The 16,480-nt window shown below is 48.4% G+C and overlaps 1 protein-coding gene across 1 annotated transcript in view; it reads left to right on the top strand.

The window, feature by feature from the left end:
* The first annotated feature begins 10,762 nt into the window (after positions 1–10,762).
* Positions 10,763–16,480, top strand: part of LOC142814450 (uncharacterized) — a 107,287-nt gene continuing 101,569 nt past the window's right edge. The window contains exons 1-2 of the mRNA XM_075893209.1: positions 10,763–10,922; positions 12,467–12,601. Of these exons, the coding sequence (XP_075749324.1) occupies positions 10,763–10,922; positions 12,467–12,601 (295 nt within the window). The remainder of the gene's footprint in view (positions 10,923–12,466; positions 12,602–16,480) is intronic.

The following is a 16,480-nucleotide window of genomic DNA, read 5'->3' as shown; positions in this document are numbered from 1 at the left end:
ATGGATACCAGTGCACCGCCGCGGACTCTCTGAAAAGCTTCTTTGCCGATACTTCGGCCCTTATGAAGTACTCAACCGTATCAGCAACGTCACTTATGAAGTTAGATCCGCTGGACACGTGAGTTCAAGACGCCGCAATCCCACGGAAGTGGTCCACGTAGTCCGCATGAAGCCCTATCATGACAGATCGTCCAAGAACGAGTGAGAGTGCGCGTGTATCTTTTCACTGTCTTAAGCATCGGGACGATGCGCCTGAGGAGGGGGGCAATGCTGCGACAGGTTCGCCACATTCAAGTAGCCCGCCACAATCATCGTGGCACCAGCACCAGCAAGACCCGGCTCGGCTGGCATGCGCCACGCGTTCGCACGTTCAACAACGAGGAAGAGGAAGATAGTCGGATCGGTGCCACTCGGCTACTCGAACTTGACGACCATAGTTTTTAGAATCGTGGGCACAAGTTCGCCCTAATAAAGACGCTTGTTTTCTTAACCTGTCGGCGTCAGCATCGCTACAATATTATATATATATATATATATATATATATATATATATATATATATATATATATATATATTGCAAGAGGGTTTAATAGCGACGCCAGGTAATAGTCTGACAGCCGGTATGGAAACAAATGCTCGGGCAGTCCAGCGTCTACAGCTCGTGCTCCCGCTCGCGCTTCGCACTCAGCGATGGTCCCACTAGTCATTGCCTTGCGAATTCCCCACTACAAAGCCCCGGCGACGAAGGCGAGTCATCCTGGTGACTCAAGTTGACGAGAGAACAGGAGGGTCGTAACAGGGCTTGAGGCGACTGACGTGGACCGTCTCACGACCAAGGCGGCGCTTGTCCGTGGACGGCTTGAGCAGTTCAATCACATAGGTGACAGAAGAAGGGTGCTGTATGAAGCGGTAAGGGCCCGTATACTTCGGTGCAAACTTGGGAGTCAGTCCAGGAGAGTTGAAAGACAGTCGGAGCCACACGAGAGAACCGACGGGGAAGGTATTCTGAACAAGATCACGGTCGTGGCAATCTTTTTGGAGGGCTTGGTTAACGGCTGTGAAGGACCGTGCAAGCCTACGACACTCTTCGGAATGTTCGGCCATTTCAGAAACTGGGCTGAACTCGGAGGCATCAGGATTGTATGGCAGAATTGTGTCGAGTTTGTTGCATGGGTCACGACCATATAAAAGAAAAAAATGGAGAAAAGCCTGTTGTTGATTGAATCGCCGTATTGTAGGCGTACGTCACGAAAGGAAGAACAACGTTCCAGTTGGAGTGGTCGGAATCAATATACATAGCGAGCATGTCTCCGAGGGTTCTGTTGAAACGCTCCGTTAGGCCGTTCGTCTGAGGGTGGTAGGCTGTTGATGTGCGGTGTACCGTACGGCATGAACGTAGGAGCTGCTGCAGAACTTCGGACAACAATACGCGTTCTCTGTCACTCAGGAGCTCCCGTGGTGCACCATGACGAAGAACAAACTGGTGCAAGATGAAGGTTGCAACGTCACGAGCGCCAGCCAAAGGTAGCGCTGCCGTTTCGGCGTACCTTGTCAGATGGTCGGCAGCCACAATCACCCATCGATTACCACCAACAGACCATGGTAGCGGGCCATATAGGTCAATCCCAACACGGTCAAATGGGCGTGCAGGACATGGCAAAGGCTGCAGTTGACCGGGTAAATGAGGAAATGTCTTGCGCTGCTGACACTGGGAACATGAGCGAATGTGTTTGCGTACAAACGTGTACATACCCCGCCAGCAGTAACGTTGGCGGATCCGCTCATACGTCTTTAGCGCACCGGCGTGTGCGTGTTGCGGTTCAGCATGAAAATATTTGCAGATATCAGACCGCATATGGCTGGGTATGACTAGCAGCCATTTACGATCCGTCACTTGATAGTTGCGACGGTATAACAGGCCATTCCGTATGGCGAAATGCGTTGCTTGGTGGCGAAGAGCACGCAGATAACCGGAAGTTGATGCATCAGAAAGCATATTCAAGAGCGAGGCGATCCAAGGGTCCTTCCGCTGTTCGGATGGCATGTCTGTGACGCTGACGGCAGAGAGGGGAAGGTCCAGGCCTGATATATCCGTATCATCAGATTCCACGGGTGATCGTGAAAGCGCATCTGCGTCAGAGTGCTTCCGCCCCGATCGGTAGACGACGCGTATGTCGAATTCCTGGAGCCGTAGTGTCCAACGTCCGAGGCGGCCGGAAGGATCTTTCAGTGAAGCCAACCAACAGAGTGCGTGATGGTCAGTTACCACATCAAAAGTTTGGCCGTACAAATAGGGGTGAAATTTGTTTACCGCCCACACAATCGCGAGGCACTTTTTTCCGTAACAGAGTAGTTGGCTTCTGCCTTAGTGAGGGCGCGGCTGGCATAGGCGACCACATACTCCGTAAAACCTGGCTTGCGTTGCGCGAGTACTGCACCAAGGCCGACGCCACTTGCATCAGTTTGTACTTCGGTTGGCGCAGTAGGGTCGTAATGGCGCAGTACGGGTGGTGAGGTAAGGAGTTGGCGCAGTGTTGCGAAGGATTCGTCCCAGGCTGCTGTCCAATTCGAAAGATCTGCAGGGCCAGCAAGGAGTTTGGTGAGTGGAGCGATGATGGAGGCAAAGTTCCGGACAAAGCGACAAAAATAGGAGCACAGGCCCACAAAGCTCCGTAGTTCTTTAACAGTAGTCGGCTTAGGAAATTCGGCAACAGCACGAAGCTTGTCAGGGTCGGGAAGAATGCCGGCTTTCGAGACGACATGACCAAGTATAGTGAGTATTTTAGCCCCGAAGTGACACTACTTCAGGTTAAGCGGAAGGCTGGCGTTTGTAAGGCACTGTAGAATCTTACGCAGACGAGTGAGATGCGAAGTGAAATCGGGGGAAAAACCACAACGTCATCAAGATAGCACAAGCAAATGTTCCATTTCAGACCGCGTAAAATGCTGTCCATCATTCGCTCGAATGTGGTAGGCGCATCACAGAGTCCGAACGGCATCACGGTAAATTCATAGAGGCCATCCGGCGTGACAAACGCCGTTTTTGGACGATCAGACTCAGCCATTGGGACCTGCCAATAACCCGAGCGAAGGTCAAGCGAGGAAAAGAATTTTGCACCTTGGAGACAATCGAGAGCGTCGTCTATGCGGGGAAGAGGGTAAACATCTTTCCTCGTATTGTTGTTTAGGCACCTGTAGTCTACGCAGAACCGGAATGAACCATCCTTTTTTTTTGACGAGTACAACTGGGGAAGACCAAGGACAACAAGAAGGCTTGATGACTCCACGCTGTAGCATGTCGTCTACTTGTTCTGCAATTACCCGACGCTCCGCTGGTGACATACGATAAGGGCGCTGGCGCAAAGGAGTACTTTTTCCTGTGTCAATTGTGTGCACAACGGTGTTCGTTCTTCCTAGCACCGCTTGGGGAAAGTCAAACGAACGCTTGAATTCGTGCAGCAGGGTAACAAGCTGCTCTCGTTGAGCCGGGGCGAGATGGCTGTCGATAGAACGGTGAAATGCATCGGTAGACACGCTGTTCGAGACAAAGTTAGGAACCAACGCGTTCAACTCCATATTCGGCTTGGTGTCGAAGAAATCGGCAGGCACGATAGTACCAACAGTACTGAAAGTTGGGTGAGTTAGTACTCGTTCCTGACTTCCACAACGGGTTGTGAGTTTGCGCCCGTGTTGTTTGCCTCTTTTCCTTGTGTCCGTGTACGTGTTTGCGCAAAGAAGTCATGAACGATAGTACCTTCATCGATAAGCTGAATGTGGCCGAGCGTCTCGTTGCGGCGCAAACTGAGGGGGCACGAGTTGGGATTGGAAATAAATATCCCGGTAGTGTCTTGACAAAGCTCAAGAACGGCAAATGGCAGCGATGTGTGGTGGCGGCTACTGAAGATATCAGATGGCGTGAATAGGACGGTAGCGCCAGAAAGTGAAGCACAGCAGGCAGGAACAAACTGGGCGCTGAAATGAGGAAGGTCTATGTCCGTCGCGACGACAAGGTTAGCCACACTAGATACGGCCGCATCAACAGAAGGCGCATCACGAAACGTTAACAGCTCCACTTCGGCCCGAGCGCAGTCCACGACGGCGTGATGACGTGATAAAAAATACCATCCTAGGATGACATCGTGGGAACACGAAGCCAACACGTGAAATTCAATGGTGAACAACACGTCTCAAATAACCACTTTTGCTGTACATGCCGCGACGGGCTCAATTTCTTGGGCGCTCGCAGTACTAAGAGAAACCACGGGAGAAAGCATCGTCACTTTACGAAGAGAGCGGCAGAGTTTTTGACTAATCACAGATATCGCGGCACCGGTATCGATGAGTGCGAGTGTTCGTACACCTTCGAAGATTACATCGATAAGATTGGCGGGAGACAGGCGAGGACTTAAACGATTAGACGATGACGCAGCTCGTGCCTCCGGAACTTCGGCAGTTAGTTTTCCGTCTCAATGGGGGTGGGTCGTCGACGCATAGGTGATACAGAACGACGACTTGTTGAAAGTGAAGGCGAGCGGGAAATAGAACGTCTAGAAGCGAATATTCGGGCGCCGGAAGCAGTTTGCGCATCGCGTTCGCGAACTTCAGGTGGTACGTGAGGCGCGTGGTATGGAGGCCGAAACGAATAGTCAGGATATCTTGGTGCGTTAACTGTGAAGCGCCGACGACGTAGCCGTGCAACGTGACCTAGAATTCCGCAAAAGTAGCATATGGGCCGGTTGTAAGCAGTGCGCCAAGGATTTCCGGCGTGTTGCTGTGTAGCTGGAAACGGCGCGGTGGACGGTCGCACAGGTTGTGGCGTATACATTGGCAGACGAGATGGAGGCATTGCCGCGACGGCCGCATAAGTCAGTGGCGCGGCAACAGGCGTTGGTGGAGAGGCAGGCGTAGGTAATGGCAACGCCTCGGAGACCTGCTCCTGAATAGCCTGTCTGATTGTCGGCGTTAGGCGGTTCGTTGGTGCTTTGGTGGTCGGCAGATACGAGAGACACGAAAGCTGTCGTGCGACCTCTTCGCGTACATATTCTTTTATCTGCTCCTGCAGGGAGCTGTCACCACCGACGGCCAGGGCAACGAGAAAGTCGTCTGCAGTCGTCGACCTCCGAACTGCTGCACGTTGTTTCCGAATCTCTTCCAAGCTCTGGCACAAGGTCACAAGTTCGGATACGGTACTTGGGCCCTTTGCCAGCAACATTTGATAGGCATCATCGTCTATGCATTTCAACATATGCCTGATCTTGTCATGTTTGGTCATCTCAGGGTTGAAGCGCCGGCATAAATCGATTACATCTTCAATATAGCTAGTGAAGTTTTCGCCCTGCCTTTGTGCACGTCCGCGTAGGTGCTGCTCAGCACGCAGCTTGCGCACTGCGGGGCGATCGAACACAGCTGCGAGGGTGGTCTTGAAACCGGCCCAAGTGATTAATTCAGTACGATGGTTTGTGAACCACAGGCTGGCGACGTCTTTGAGATAAAATGGGACATACTCCAATTTCGAGGGATCATCCCACTTGTTGGCGGCGCTCACCTTTTCAAACAGCTGCAACCAGTCCTCCACATCTTGGTCCTCGGTGCCGCTCAAGAAGGGCGGATCCCGTTGGCGCAGGGTGGTAGGCACGATGACCAGTTGAGATTGGGCCGTGCTTTGCTGGGTGGTGCCTTGCTCGGTCGTCTGATCAGGCATTGCTGATGTAGTGGGCAGCTTCCGGCTCCGAAGTTCCAGGTTTGCGTACCCAGCATCTCCACCACTTTGCAAGGGGGTTTAATAGCGACGCCAGGTAATAGGCAGACAGCTGGTACGGAAGTCTACAGCTCGTGCTCCCGCTCGCGCTTCGCACTCAGCGATGGTCCGACTAGTCATTGCCTTGCGAATTCCCCGCTACATTATATATATATATATATATATATATATATATATATATATATATATATATATATATATATATATATATATATATCAACGGGCTTAATACGTGCTGAGCTTCATGCCAATCGACCGAGGATGTCGGCCGAAGCAGCGATCCGGAAATGAACTTTCAGCACACTGCTACAGTCATCGTGTGCTCAAATTTAGGTGCACGTTAAAGAACCCCAGATGATCGAAATTTTCGGAGCCCTCCACTACGGCGTCTCTCATAATCATATGGTGGTTTTGGGACGTTAAACCACACATATATATCTGCTACGGTCACCACATCCCCTAGAATTTTTAAAATGGTGATTTTTTATCTGCAGTGTTGTATCATACAATGAAAACTCTTCTGTATCGACTGATCTGCTCTAACCAAACTGACAGTATCCCCGAAAAAGCATTGCAGATCATTTGGGTGCGACAAAACGTTGTCTTACCTCTCGTGGCTTTCGTAGCTTTTTATCGTCGCAGTCACGGTTAGCAGAAACAAAAAACCCACTTCTAAAGAACTGACGTTGCACGGAGATGTGCTTTTTTTCAAAGTAGTGGTACAAAATGTGCATGTGCCGCTGCTAACGCGCATGGTGTGTTGAACTGGATGCCGTCGTAATTCATATTTTTGTGCGATTGCCTATCTTGAACGGTCAACTATATATGACGCAGCAATCACGCGATACCTGCCCCTCCCTCACTTCTTACTCTGCGACGCACTTACTCGACTTCTCCCCGTGGGAGGTGTGTTTCGCATTTTTATATATTTTTTTTTGCTTTATTCCAGAGGTAAACAAAGCCATGAAGATAAAAGTTGCACACTGTTCGAGCAGCCTTGCGGAAGCGAATGATCTGAGTCAGAGAGCTCTGATTCTAAACTCATTCAAGCAGAACTACCCACGAGCAAACATTTCTTCAATTAAGCTGCTGATGACAAAATTTTGTTTAGAACAAAGCGGTTAACTTATTGATAATGATGATTGTGAACGCACTGAAGCAATGTTGTGCGCCTTGAAGTTTCAGGCTGATGTAAGCGCTGAACGTGACGGCAAAGGCTTGACACATATCCTTGCCACGAACATTCAGCATGAGACAAAGCTTCACATGCTGCTACTCGAGAGCCTACCAAGCAGGGTAACATTCCGGAAGGGCCCCACAAGTCAACGCGGGTTGATGATAATAATGCTACATCGCAATATGACAGCACTATACCGGCTAAAAAGCGTTCACTACCTGATCTAAAATTAATCAAATTATAATTCGTGGCACTCGGCTGAGTAAAAATCAACACCTATCTTCAAGGCCTTATTATGCGGCATTTTACTATTCGAATAAAAGAAACTCAGATGTTTGGATAGCTTTATCGTGATTTAGTCGAAGGCAGGAGACACACAGAAAACAGACGAGCGCTAACTTTCAAATCAGTTTATTCGCACATCTGCAAGACTTTTTATGCGCGAAGACCTGCCTGCGTCAACCTATTGGCGCATGAAACGGCTTGCTGAAGTTCAAATAAACTCCGTTGAAAGTACGCACTCATCTGTGTTTTGTGTATCTCCTGTCTTTGTCTAAATCGCCCTAAACCTGTCCTAGTATGCACCAACTCGGCCAACTCGCCCAAGTCAAAGTTCTATTGGCCACAATGCATACTTAGACTGATTTTCTGATGTACACTAGACACTCTGCAGCACATGGTGCTGGAATGCCAACGCCACGACAAAAACAATATTTATTAGGTTTCAGTAACCCTATGTAAACATCATCATCATCATCAACCTGAACACGCCCACTGCAGGACAAAGGCCTCTCCCATGTTCTGCCAGTTAACCCGGTCCTGTGCTTGCTTATGTCAATTTATACCCACTAACTATTTACCTCATCTGCCCACCTAACCTTCTGTCTCCCCCTAACTCGCTTGCCTTCTCTGGGAATCCAGTTAGTTACCCTTAATGGCCAGCGGTTATCCTTTCTACGCGCTACATGCCCGGCCCATGTCCATTTTCACTTCTTGATTTCAACTATGATAACCTTACCCTCGTTTGTTCCCCAATCCACTCTGCTCTCTTCCTTATTGTCTCTTAAGGTTGCACCTACCATTTTTCTTTCCATTGCTCGCTGCGTCGTCCTCAATTTAAGCCGGACCCTCTTTATAAGTGTCCAGGTTTCTGCTCCGTAGCTAAGTACCGACAAGATGCAGCTGTTGCTATGTATACAAGCGACCAAAAATGAATGCATGCCAGGCAGTGTCTTCCGTACAGTGCTTGGAAGGTCAGTGAACACTGTTGGAGAACGCATGGGCGCGAGCGTTAGCCAACGGCTACGTTGGAGAAAGAACGAAGATTCTGTCCATAACGGGAGAAGAAACCATCCTTTTTTGCTTGGGAAGTAAAAACAGCGCGAACATTAAGACAAGACAGAGGAAGAGACGACACCACGCTGATCCTCTGTCCTTGTCTACATTTTTGCGCTCTTTTTACTTCCCAAGTATGAACCACCAACTAGCCGAACTTTAGCTATTATTGCAATCCTTTTATGGCTGCGTTTCACAGTAAGCGTTACTTCTTGATCCTACGAAATTACTCGAAAACTGTCTTTTATTCTTGCACGAATAACCTCCCGATTAACCAAAAACAAATTGAGCACCAGTGATAAACTCAGTAACGCGCTCAAAGAAACAACATTCGTTTCAAATCAAAGTAAATGGTTTGTGCGGAAATAAATAGAAGTGCTGAATGTGTCAAGTGATTGTACGTCTCAGATAACCAGGGCAGGTTTCCATTGTTTGAGGGTGAAGTTGACTTGCACAGGAATGGCCATTCGATCACCTGCAACCGTTAAAAGAGTAAGCATATGATTTTATGTGAAACTAAGTTTCGTTTGCCATGCAGTGCTCATTATAAGAACGGAGAAACAGATCGTCGCTTTTTTTTTTGTGTAGCCCACAATGTAAACTTTTCCTATTGTAAAAACAGCCTACGTGGATTAAGGTCTGTCGGCTTGTCGGCGCATCAAGCATTCCAAAAAAGGATATAGTTTAGGGACAGCTGACAGAGCCAAAATGACTTGCGTCAAGGCTCTAAAGCACATTGTGGAGGAGGTGTAACGTTACGCCTTCAATAACTGGTTATCCACAGGATACGATGTATCGACAGGGTAGCATCCTATTTCGGAGACATTCTGTAGCGATCTCATGAACAATTTCTTTTCACTCGACTGTCTGAGATTGCTTTTTCGAATTTCACTTTCACTACGGCCAGCTGTTGATGCGTATCGAACTTGGTATACTTTTTTGCACTTCTGTATGCATGCATATATATTATGAACTCAAATTTTCGGAGTATTAGTCAGAGTCGACAAAGAAATGGATTAATCGATACTGGGCGCTCCGTTCTTTGGTGTCTTTTTTTGTATTACGACAATAATACTCTCAAGCCATATTTATTTCTTGCGAGTATTTCTTAAAGCATCACCACATGTACGCGTTGGAGCGCGTCGGCGCTTTCGAAGCCGACTCGGCCCCACACGCTCTTGACCCGAGGTGCCCCTTTTCTTCTACGTGACATGAAGGCAGCAGTAACTAAAATGTGTGGAGGAGCAGCGCCTGGTAAGGATAAAAACATGCGCGAGACGGTAGCAAAATCAGCCGATACTACGCTGGCACACCACTTGGAATACATTAACGCCATCTAGAGTGGTCGTATATCGGTCACACTCATCCCCAAACTGGGGAAGCCAGTAAACACAGACAATTTTTCCCCCATCTCACTAACAACTTGCGTTGGCAAGTATGGAGACGATGGTGCTGGACAGACTTTGGGAATATCCCGAGCAGAAAGGGGATTTCACTCCTACCATGTTCGAATTGAGTGCTCATAATTTGGCACAGGATGTACTTCTTCAACTATACCGAGAGGTCATCCAACCAGTGGCGATGAAACGATGACAGTGTAATCCTCGCCTTAGATCTCAGCATGATAATGCTAAACACAGCATCATTCTCGAACACCTAAGCCTCACTAAATGTGGTCAGAACACAAGACTTTTTTATCGGACAGAACCGCGCTACTCCGCATTGAAGACTCCGAATTCAGGCAGTATAAAATGGGTACTAGAAAAAAACCGCAAGAGGCTGTTTTTTCTCCCATAATTTAACATCGCAATAATGCACCTGCCACGTCAGCTGGCGGGCATAGAGTGCGTTCACCATGTCGCCTATGTCGATGACATTATGGTATGGGCAACACAAGGAAACATAGGTGCCGTTGTGCGTCTGAAACAGGCTGCCGAAATGGTGCACACCTACGAGGCGTGTTGTGGACCTGAATGCGTACTCAGCAAATCCGAATTCCGTCACATAGAGGCATGGCTAAAGACAACGGAGATATCTCTATCGCTCTTGCTGTGAGGCTTATCAGACGAGCGGAGGAGATCAAAGTTTTGGGGCTATACATTCTCTAGCAGCTTCCGATTGACCTAACATTGACAAAATTAAGGAAGATAGGAGACCAGGTGGGTCGCATGATCCGCAGTGTCTCCAAAAACAGGGGGAACTTCAGTGCACAGATCCGTTGCGGCTAGCGTACGCTTGTTTCACCAGCAGGATCATGTACCCCGTCCCTTAGATCTCTTTCCACAAAATGAAGAAGAACGAATCAAGGAAATCATAAAAAGGCAATAAACGGGCTCTTGGTCTTCCCATCTCTATATCCAACAACCATCTCAAGCCATTGGGTGTGGCTAACTCATACCAAGAGCTGACACAAGCCCATCTTTTAAACCAGTACACGCGGCTAGCTCAAACCAACTCTAGACAACGCCTGCTTTCACGTCTGCCCATAAGACATGACATCGAACTACAGCTATGACTGGGTCAAGGTGCCAGAAAGGTGGCGCACAGCCCTTCTGGTCCAACCTGTACCCACTGAAATGGACAGAGATGAAGACACCGTGCGACATGCCGCACACGCTCGGGCACTGGAACGACGATCTCGACAGAAGCTAGGTTTATACTACGAGGACGTTGCTGGCCCCAACTCCGAGGGGTGGTACACGGTGGCTGCTACTCACGAACACACACAGGCGGATGGGTAACCTTCAGAGCGTGTTATGTAACGCAAGATGAGGAGGTCACCCTTGCCCTTGCGGCCTCTCACAGTAACTTTGTTCACAGTAACTTCCCTTCACGCCGAAGAAGTCGTGATTGTATAGCCGAGTACATATCACCGTTAGCCGAGACAGTAATGCGCAACTGCATAATACACACGCAACCTCATCCTAAACGCATTATATGAACAAAGAATCATCGCAGATTGCGGGAAAATGAGGCTGCAGATGCGGCTGCCCGAGCACTTATTTCCGGGCTACCTTTGTCAATGCCTATGTAGAGGAACGAAGAGGGTTATTCTTCCTCGATAGACTCGCTCACTGGACTTCGTGCCGACCGGTTGTGCATTCGCGATCTCCGACAACAGCGCAGCTCTGGCCGACTGGGTTGTCCTACGCCTTCTCCGGTCGCCGAAAAGAGCTCTCGCCAGTGGTGCCCTGTCCTCGGACTCCTGCAACTGTGTCCATCTTTCCTGTCTTCTGCTTACTTCCATCGCTCCCTGTCCCTGCGCCTTGCTCTCTCCTTCTCCCTCCCTCTACCTCTCTGTGTTTTCATGCTATCTTTTTATTCCCTTCTCTACCCCCATCCCTCGTTAGTTACTATTGAGGTGTCCTTCCCCTGAGAGAAAGTTATGCAGCTCAGTTTTCTCTTTTTTTCATTTATAATCACTTCCCCCTTCCTCGATATATGGGGAAATTCTTCAGTGTTATCGGGAAAGTCATCGACGCAACCCTCTACCCACAAGAGGGTTCAAGAAGTGTAGGGGGGTGTCTAGGTGGTGGACACCTTTCCCATGGTGTGGGCCTACAAAGAAAACTTAGCCGTTACTTCTAACCCAAAGTCTAGGCGAGAGGACTGGAAGGCGGCCCTGCTCGGCTGCTCAGACCCTTCAGGCCCAGCAGGCCTTGGCTCAGAGAGCGAGGACGGCGGTTTTAACCGACGGGGTCAGGAATAGAGACTTCACTTAGTCTGCAGAGACATCTCTCTTTTGTAAATGAATGTTTTTCACCACCACCACCACACTCTCTTGCTACAAAGGAGTAGGGTGAGCGGCTTCGCGAAGCTTTGAGCACTTTGTCTTCAGAGGCAGAGGAAGCGGCAACGATTCTACAACGCGCGCTGACGCGCTGCAACATGTACAGCCTCGACCACGTCTGTGTAGAGGACATGAGCCGTCGTTTTTTTTTTGCTTTGCGGCAGGAAACCATGAGGGAGCACTGGGCTCTGACGTGGTCAGCCTGACAACTACACCACGCATATTTCTGATACACCACTCCAGAGCCTGAAATTGCCTCAAGCTTTCGCGCCACCGGGGAAAACCTGGCTGCTCACGTGCTCTACACAGACGTGGCGGTGGCTGTAGATGTGGTTGTCTTTATTTTGTCTTGGATAGGGGTATCACCATACGTTATAATAAAAGGCATTTTTGTTATCTCTCGCAGCTTCGTCGCTGGGTGGCCACTGTGACTACGATGAGGCGTGTGCCTTTTCGGTGACTCACTCGTCCTGCCAAAGCAACGAGTGCCGCTGCCTCGATGGACACGAGCCCGACGCACATGCCACAAAGTGCATGCCCGGTGAGTAGTCACCGTTGCACCAACAACACCACGCTCTGTTTCCGTTCACGGATGATTAGTGACGACCGCAATTAAGGGTGCAATACTGAACGAAATAGAGGCAGAGCTATGACGCAAGGTCGAATAACATTCATATATGATGCGTATTCGTGTGCATATGACGACATTTATAACGGGGCCCGCTCGCCTCAACCATTACCTAACAATTAAATTAACACCCACAACACCCTGTCAGGCAGACACAATTTTAGGGAAAAAGCCCAAGCTTTCAGTTAAAGAGAAAAGTACAACGGAGACCAAACTATGGTTTTCGCCAATGCCACCAACCAAGGACAAAACACATACACCCTGAGTGTCGCAGGCGGAGAATTGAGAATCAATAATGGGGCTTCAACCAGATCCGCAACAATAAAGGTGGTTGAAGAACTGGCTACATGCACTGGCGACAAGAATCGTAGTACACACACTGTCCTTAGCGACTCTAAGAGCGCTATTTTTAGTTTTATTTGAAGTGTGGAATGAAATACGACCAAGGCCCTGAAAAATTTTAGTGAGACCGGTCGAACCGAAATCGATTTTGTTTGGGTCCCCACTTACTGGGGAAACCCCGCTAACGAGGAGGCACATATCGCCCGATGGTTAGCGAACTGGGTCGTGCTTTCTTTTGTAAGCGCGGCCACCGACAGTAGTGCCAAAGACCTCCGCCAGCGACCTTACAAATATGCGCAGGGATGACAAGCAATTGTACTCCATACCTCTTGGCAATCTTACGAGACCACAAGCCACTACCCACCGCTAGATTGGTACTAACTCCTTAATCATTCCTCACCGCTTAGACCTCTTCACATGCGGAGTGGTTCACTCAATATGCAAAAATTGGGATGAAATTGCTGTAGCAAACCAGAAATTTGAAGTAACATAGCCTGGGAAGGGGAGGGCACCACGCTGAGATCTTCTGCCTGCTTTCTCAGAAGCGACTTGGGAAACTTGAATACGGTGCCCCAACGAAGAGCGGCAAAAATCCGTCGTTGCATGATCACAAGTCGCCGCAGACAGGCGGCCTGCTCCAAACCCCAGAAGTTTCTTTAAATAAAGTTGTATCCTCCTCCTTATCCTAACTGGAAATATAATAAAAGAACGACTCCTGGAAAATGCGAGCCCGTAAACTTGCATCAACATTATGGATACTAAATCACTTAAACATTCAGACAAAATTTCATTAGCACGACGCAACGTAGAAAGTCCATAAGCTCTCTGGTGTTTGAATGTCCCGGAGAATAAGCGCCGTGTCGTAAAATATTCCAATAATATAGAACTCATTAACATACACGCATTCTGCTACAATATTCAAATTAGGTGAATTATCTGTGCTAATGTTTGTTTGTTTTAACGACTTTGTCCCCTTTGGGTATGAAGTTAACCAAGGCGGTCTTCCACTCAATTGGAAGGGGTGTTTCCTCGCTTAAACTTGAGTTGATGTGTGCAAGGAGATTTGTGTAGGCTGAGCCACGAAAGTTGGAAGGTGACTTTACTATACTTTTTAGTGCCGTTCTCCATCTCTATTTCGCCAGAGCCGCCTTTGATCAAGCTCTCAGCACCTGCATACGAGCACGCTCACCCTTGGTAGTCCAGCTGTATGAATATATATTGGACGTGGAGTTTACGTGCCAGTTCTGCAGTGTCTTTATCGAAGATTTGAAACGCTCGCTGGAGACGCTTTTGTGTCTTTGTTTGAGGATGCGTAGGATCAATTTAGGCATAGAAACACCATGTACTACGGCTGGACATTTGTCAACTGGCCGTGTTGCATCGCTCCACTCAGTTAGCACATCGTAAGTTCCGCTGTGTTTCTCACTAGTGCGGGCAGTTACAATGCATAGGCGCCTTGCAGCTGACTCACGCATTCGTAACCAGCCGTGTCCTCTATTCCGCTCCATATCTACACCGGTAAAAGTACGGAAAATGCAATTAAAGTCGACCTCCGCAACATCCACAAGTGCGCCTTCGAACACATCGTAACACCTCCGACCAACGCCTTTTGGGCCTAGGTATGGTAGAAGCAGCGATGGCGTAGGAGCTAGAGCATCAGCCTCACATGCAAAAGGTCCGTGGTTCAAATCCCGGCGCCGCGTAGTTCTCAACCAAATAAAAAAATTCGCGTGGTATGGATTTGCATTAAGAGGCCTGGGGTGCGGCCTCACTGGTAACCACCGCCGGGAACGCACTCCCTCACCAGAGAAGGATTGGCCACCCTGGTGCAAAATCTGGCCACTACCTCCCACATGCATACGTCAAATAACTTACGGCCCTCAGCCCCAGCAGCTGCGAAGCAACTGACCACGGCGACGGTCAGTTCTGCAACGCAGCAGATGGTGCTAAAAAATCTCTGGATCCGGACAGGCCGCTATTGGAACCTGAACTTGGCAACATTTCACGCTAGAACGTTATCTAGTGAGGGAAGTCTAGCTGTACTATTCCATGAGCGAGAGGGTGTTAAATGGGATATAATAGGGCTCAGTGAGGTTAGGAGGACAGATGACGCATATACGGTGCTACAAGGGCACGTCCTTTGCTATAGTGGCTTGGCTGAGAGAACAGAACTGGGAGTGGGGTTCCTAACTCACAGAAACATAGCTGGCAACATAGAGGAATACTATAGCATTGATGGAAGGGTGGTAGGTATCGTAACTAAACTGAATAAAAGATATGAGATAAAGTGGTACAGGCTTACGCACCTACATCTAGCCATGATGACGCTTCAGTTGAAAGCTTCCATGAAGACGTTGAATCGGCAATGAATAAGGTAAAAACACAGTATACGATACTGATGGGAGACGTTAATGCAAAGATAGGGAAGAAGCAGGCTGGAGACCAGGCAGTAGGACATTATGGCATCGGTACTAGAAACGCCAGAGGAGAGCTACTCGTAGAATTCGCTGAACGCAATAATTTACGGATTTTGATTACCTTCTATCGAAAACGAGGAAACCGCAAGTGGACATGGAGGAGCCCTAATGGCGAAAATAAGAACAGAATAGACTTTATAATGAGTGCATACCCAGGCATCGTGCAGGATGTGGAAGTTGTTAGCAAGATACGATGCAGTGACCATACGTCTCGAATTCGCCTGCACTTGAAGAAGGAACGACAGAAACTGATACGCAAGAAGTCAATCAATGAGCTAGCACTGAGATGAAAAATGTAGGAATTCAGAGTCTCGCTTCAGAACAGGTACTTGGCTCTAGTGAGGAAACCAAACTTAGCATATATACAATGATGATAATCTGACGAGTATCATTACGGAGTGCGCAGTGGAAGTTGGAGGCAGGGTAGTTTGACAGGACACTGGCAAGCTTTCCCAGAAAACGAAGAATCTCATTAAAAAGCGTCAAATTGTGAAAGTTTCAAGTACAACAGACAAAATACAACTGACGGAGCTTTAAAAGTTGAATAATAGGCGTAAGGTATGCGATGTAAGAAGGTATAACATGGAAAGAACTGAACACGCTCTGGAAAACGGAGGCAGCGTCATAGCAGTGAAGAGGAAACTTGGAATAGGCGAAAATCGGATACATGCACTAAGGGATAAAGAAGGCAAAATAACTACCAATATGGATTGGATAGTTAAAATAGCGGAGGACTTCTACAGAGATCTGTACAGTAGCCGGGACAACCACGACCTTAATACTATAAGAACTAGCAGTAACCCAGATGACACCCCACCAGTAATGATAGAAGAAGTCAGAAAAGCTTTGGAGAGCATGCAAAGAGGCAAAGCTGCTGGTGAGGATCAGGTAACATCAGGCCTGCTGAAAGATGGAGGAGAGATTGTGTTAGATAAATCAGCCACCCTGTTTACGAGGTGTCTTCTGACGGCAA

The sequence above is a fragment of the Rhipicephalus microplus genome, chromosome 4 (assembly GCF_043290135.1).
Source record: "Rhipicephalus microplus isolate Deutch F79 chromosome 4, USDA_Rmic, whole genome shotgun sequence".
Lineage (NCBI taxonomy): Eukaryota > Metazoa > Arthropoda > Arachnida > Ixodida > Ixodidae > Rhipicephalus > Rhipicephalus microplus.
This window is presented reverse-complemented; position numbering and strand designations above follow the sequence as displayed.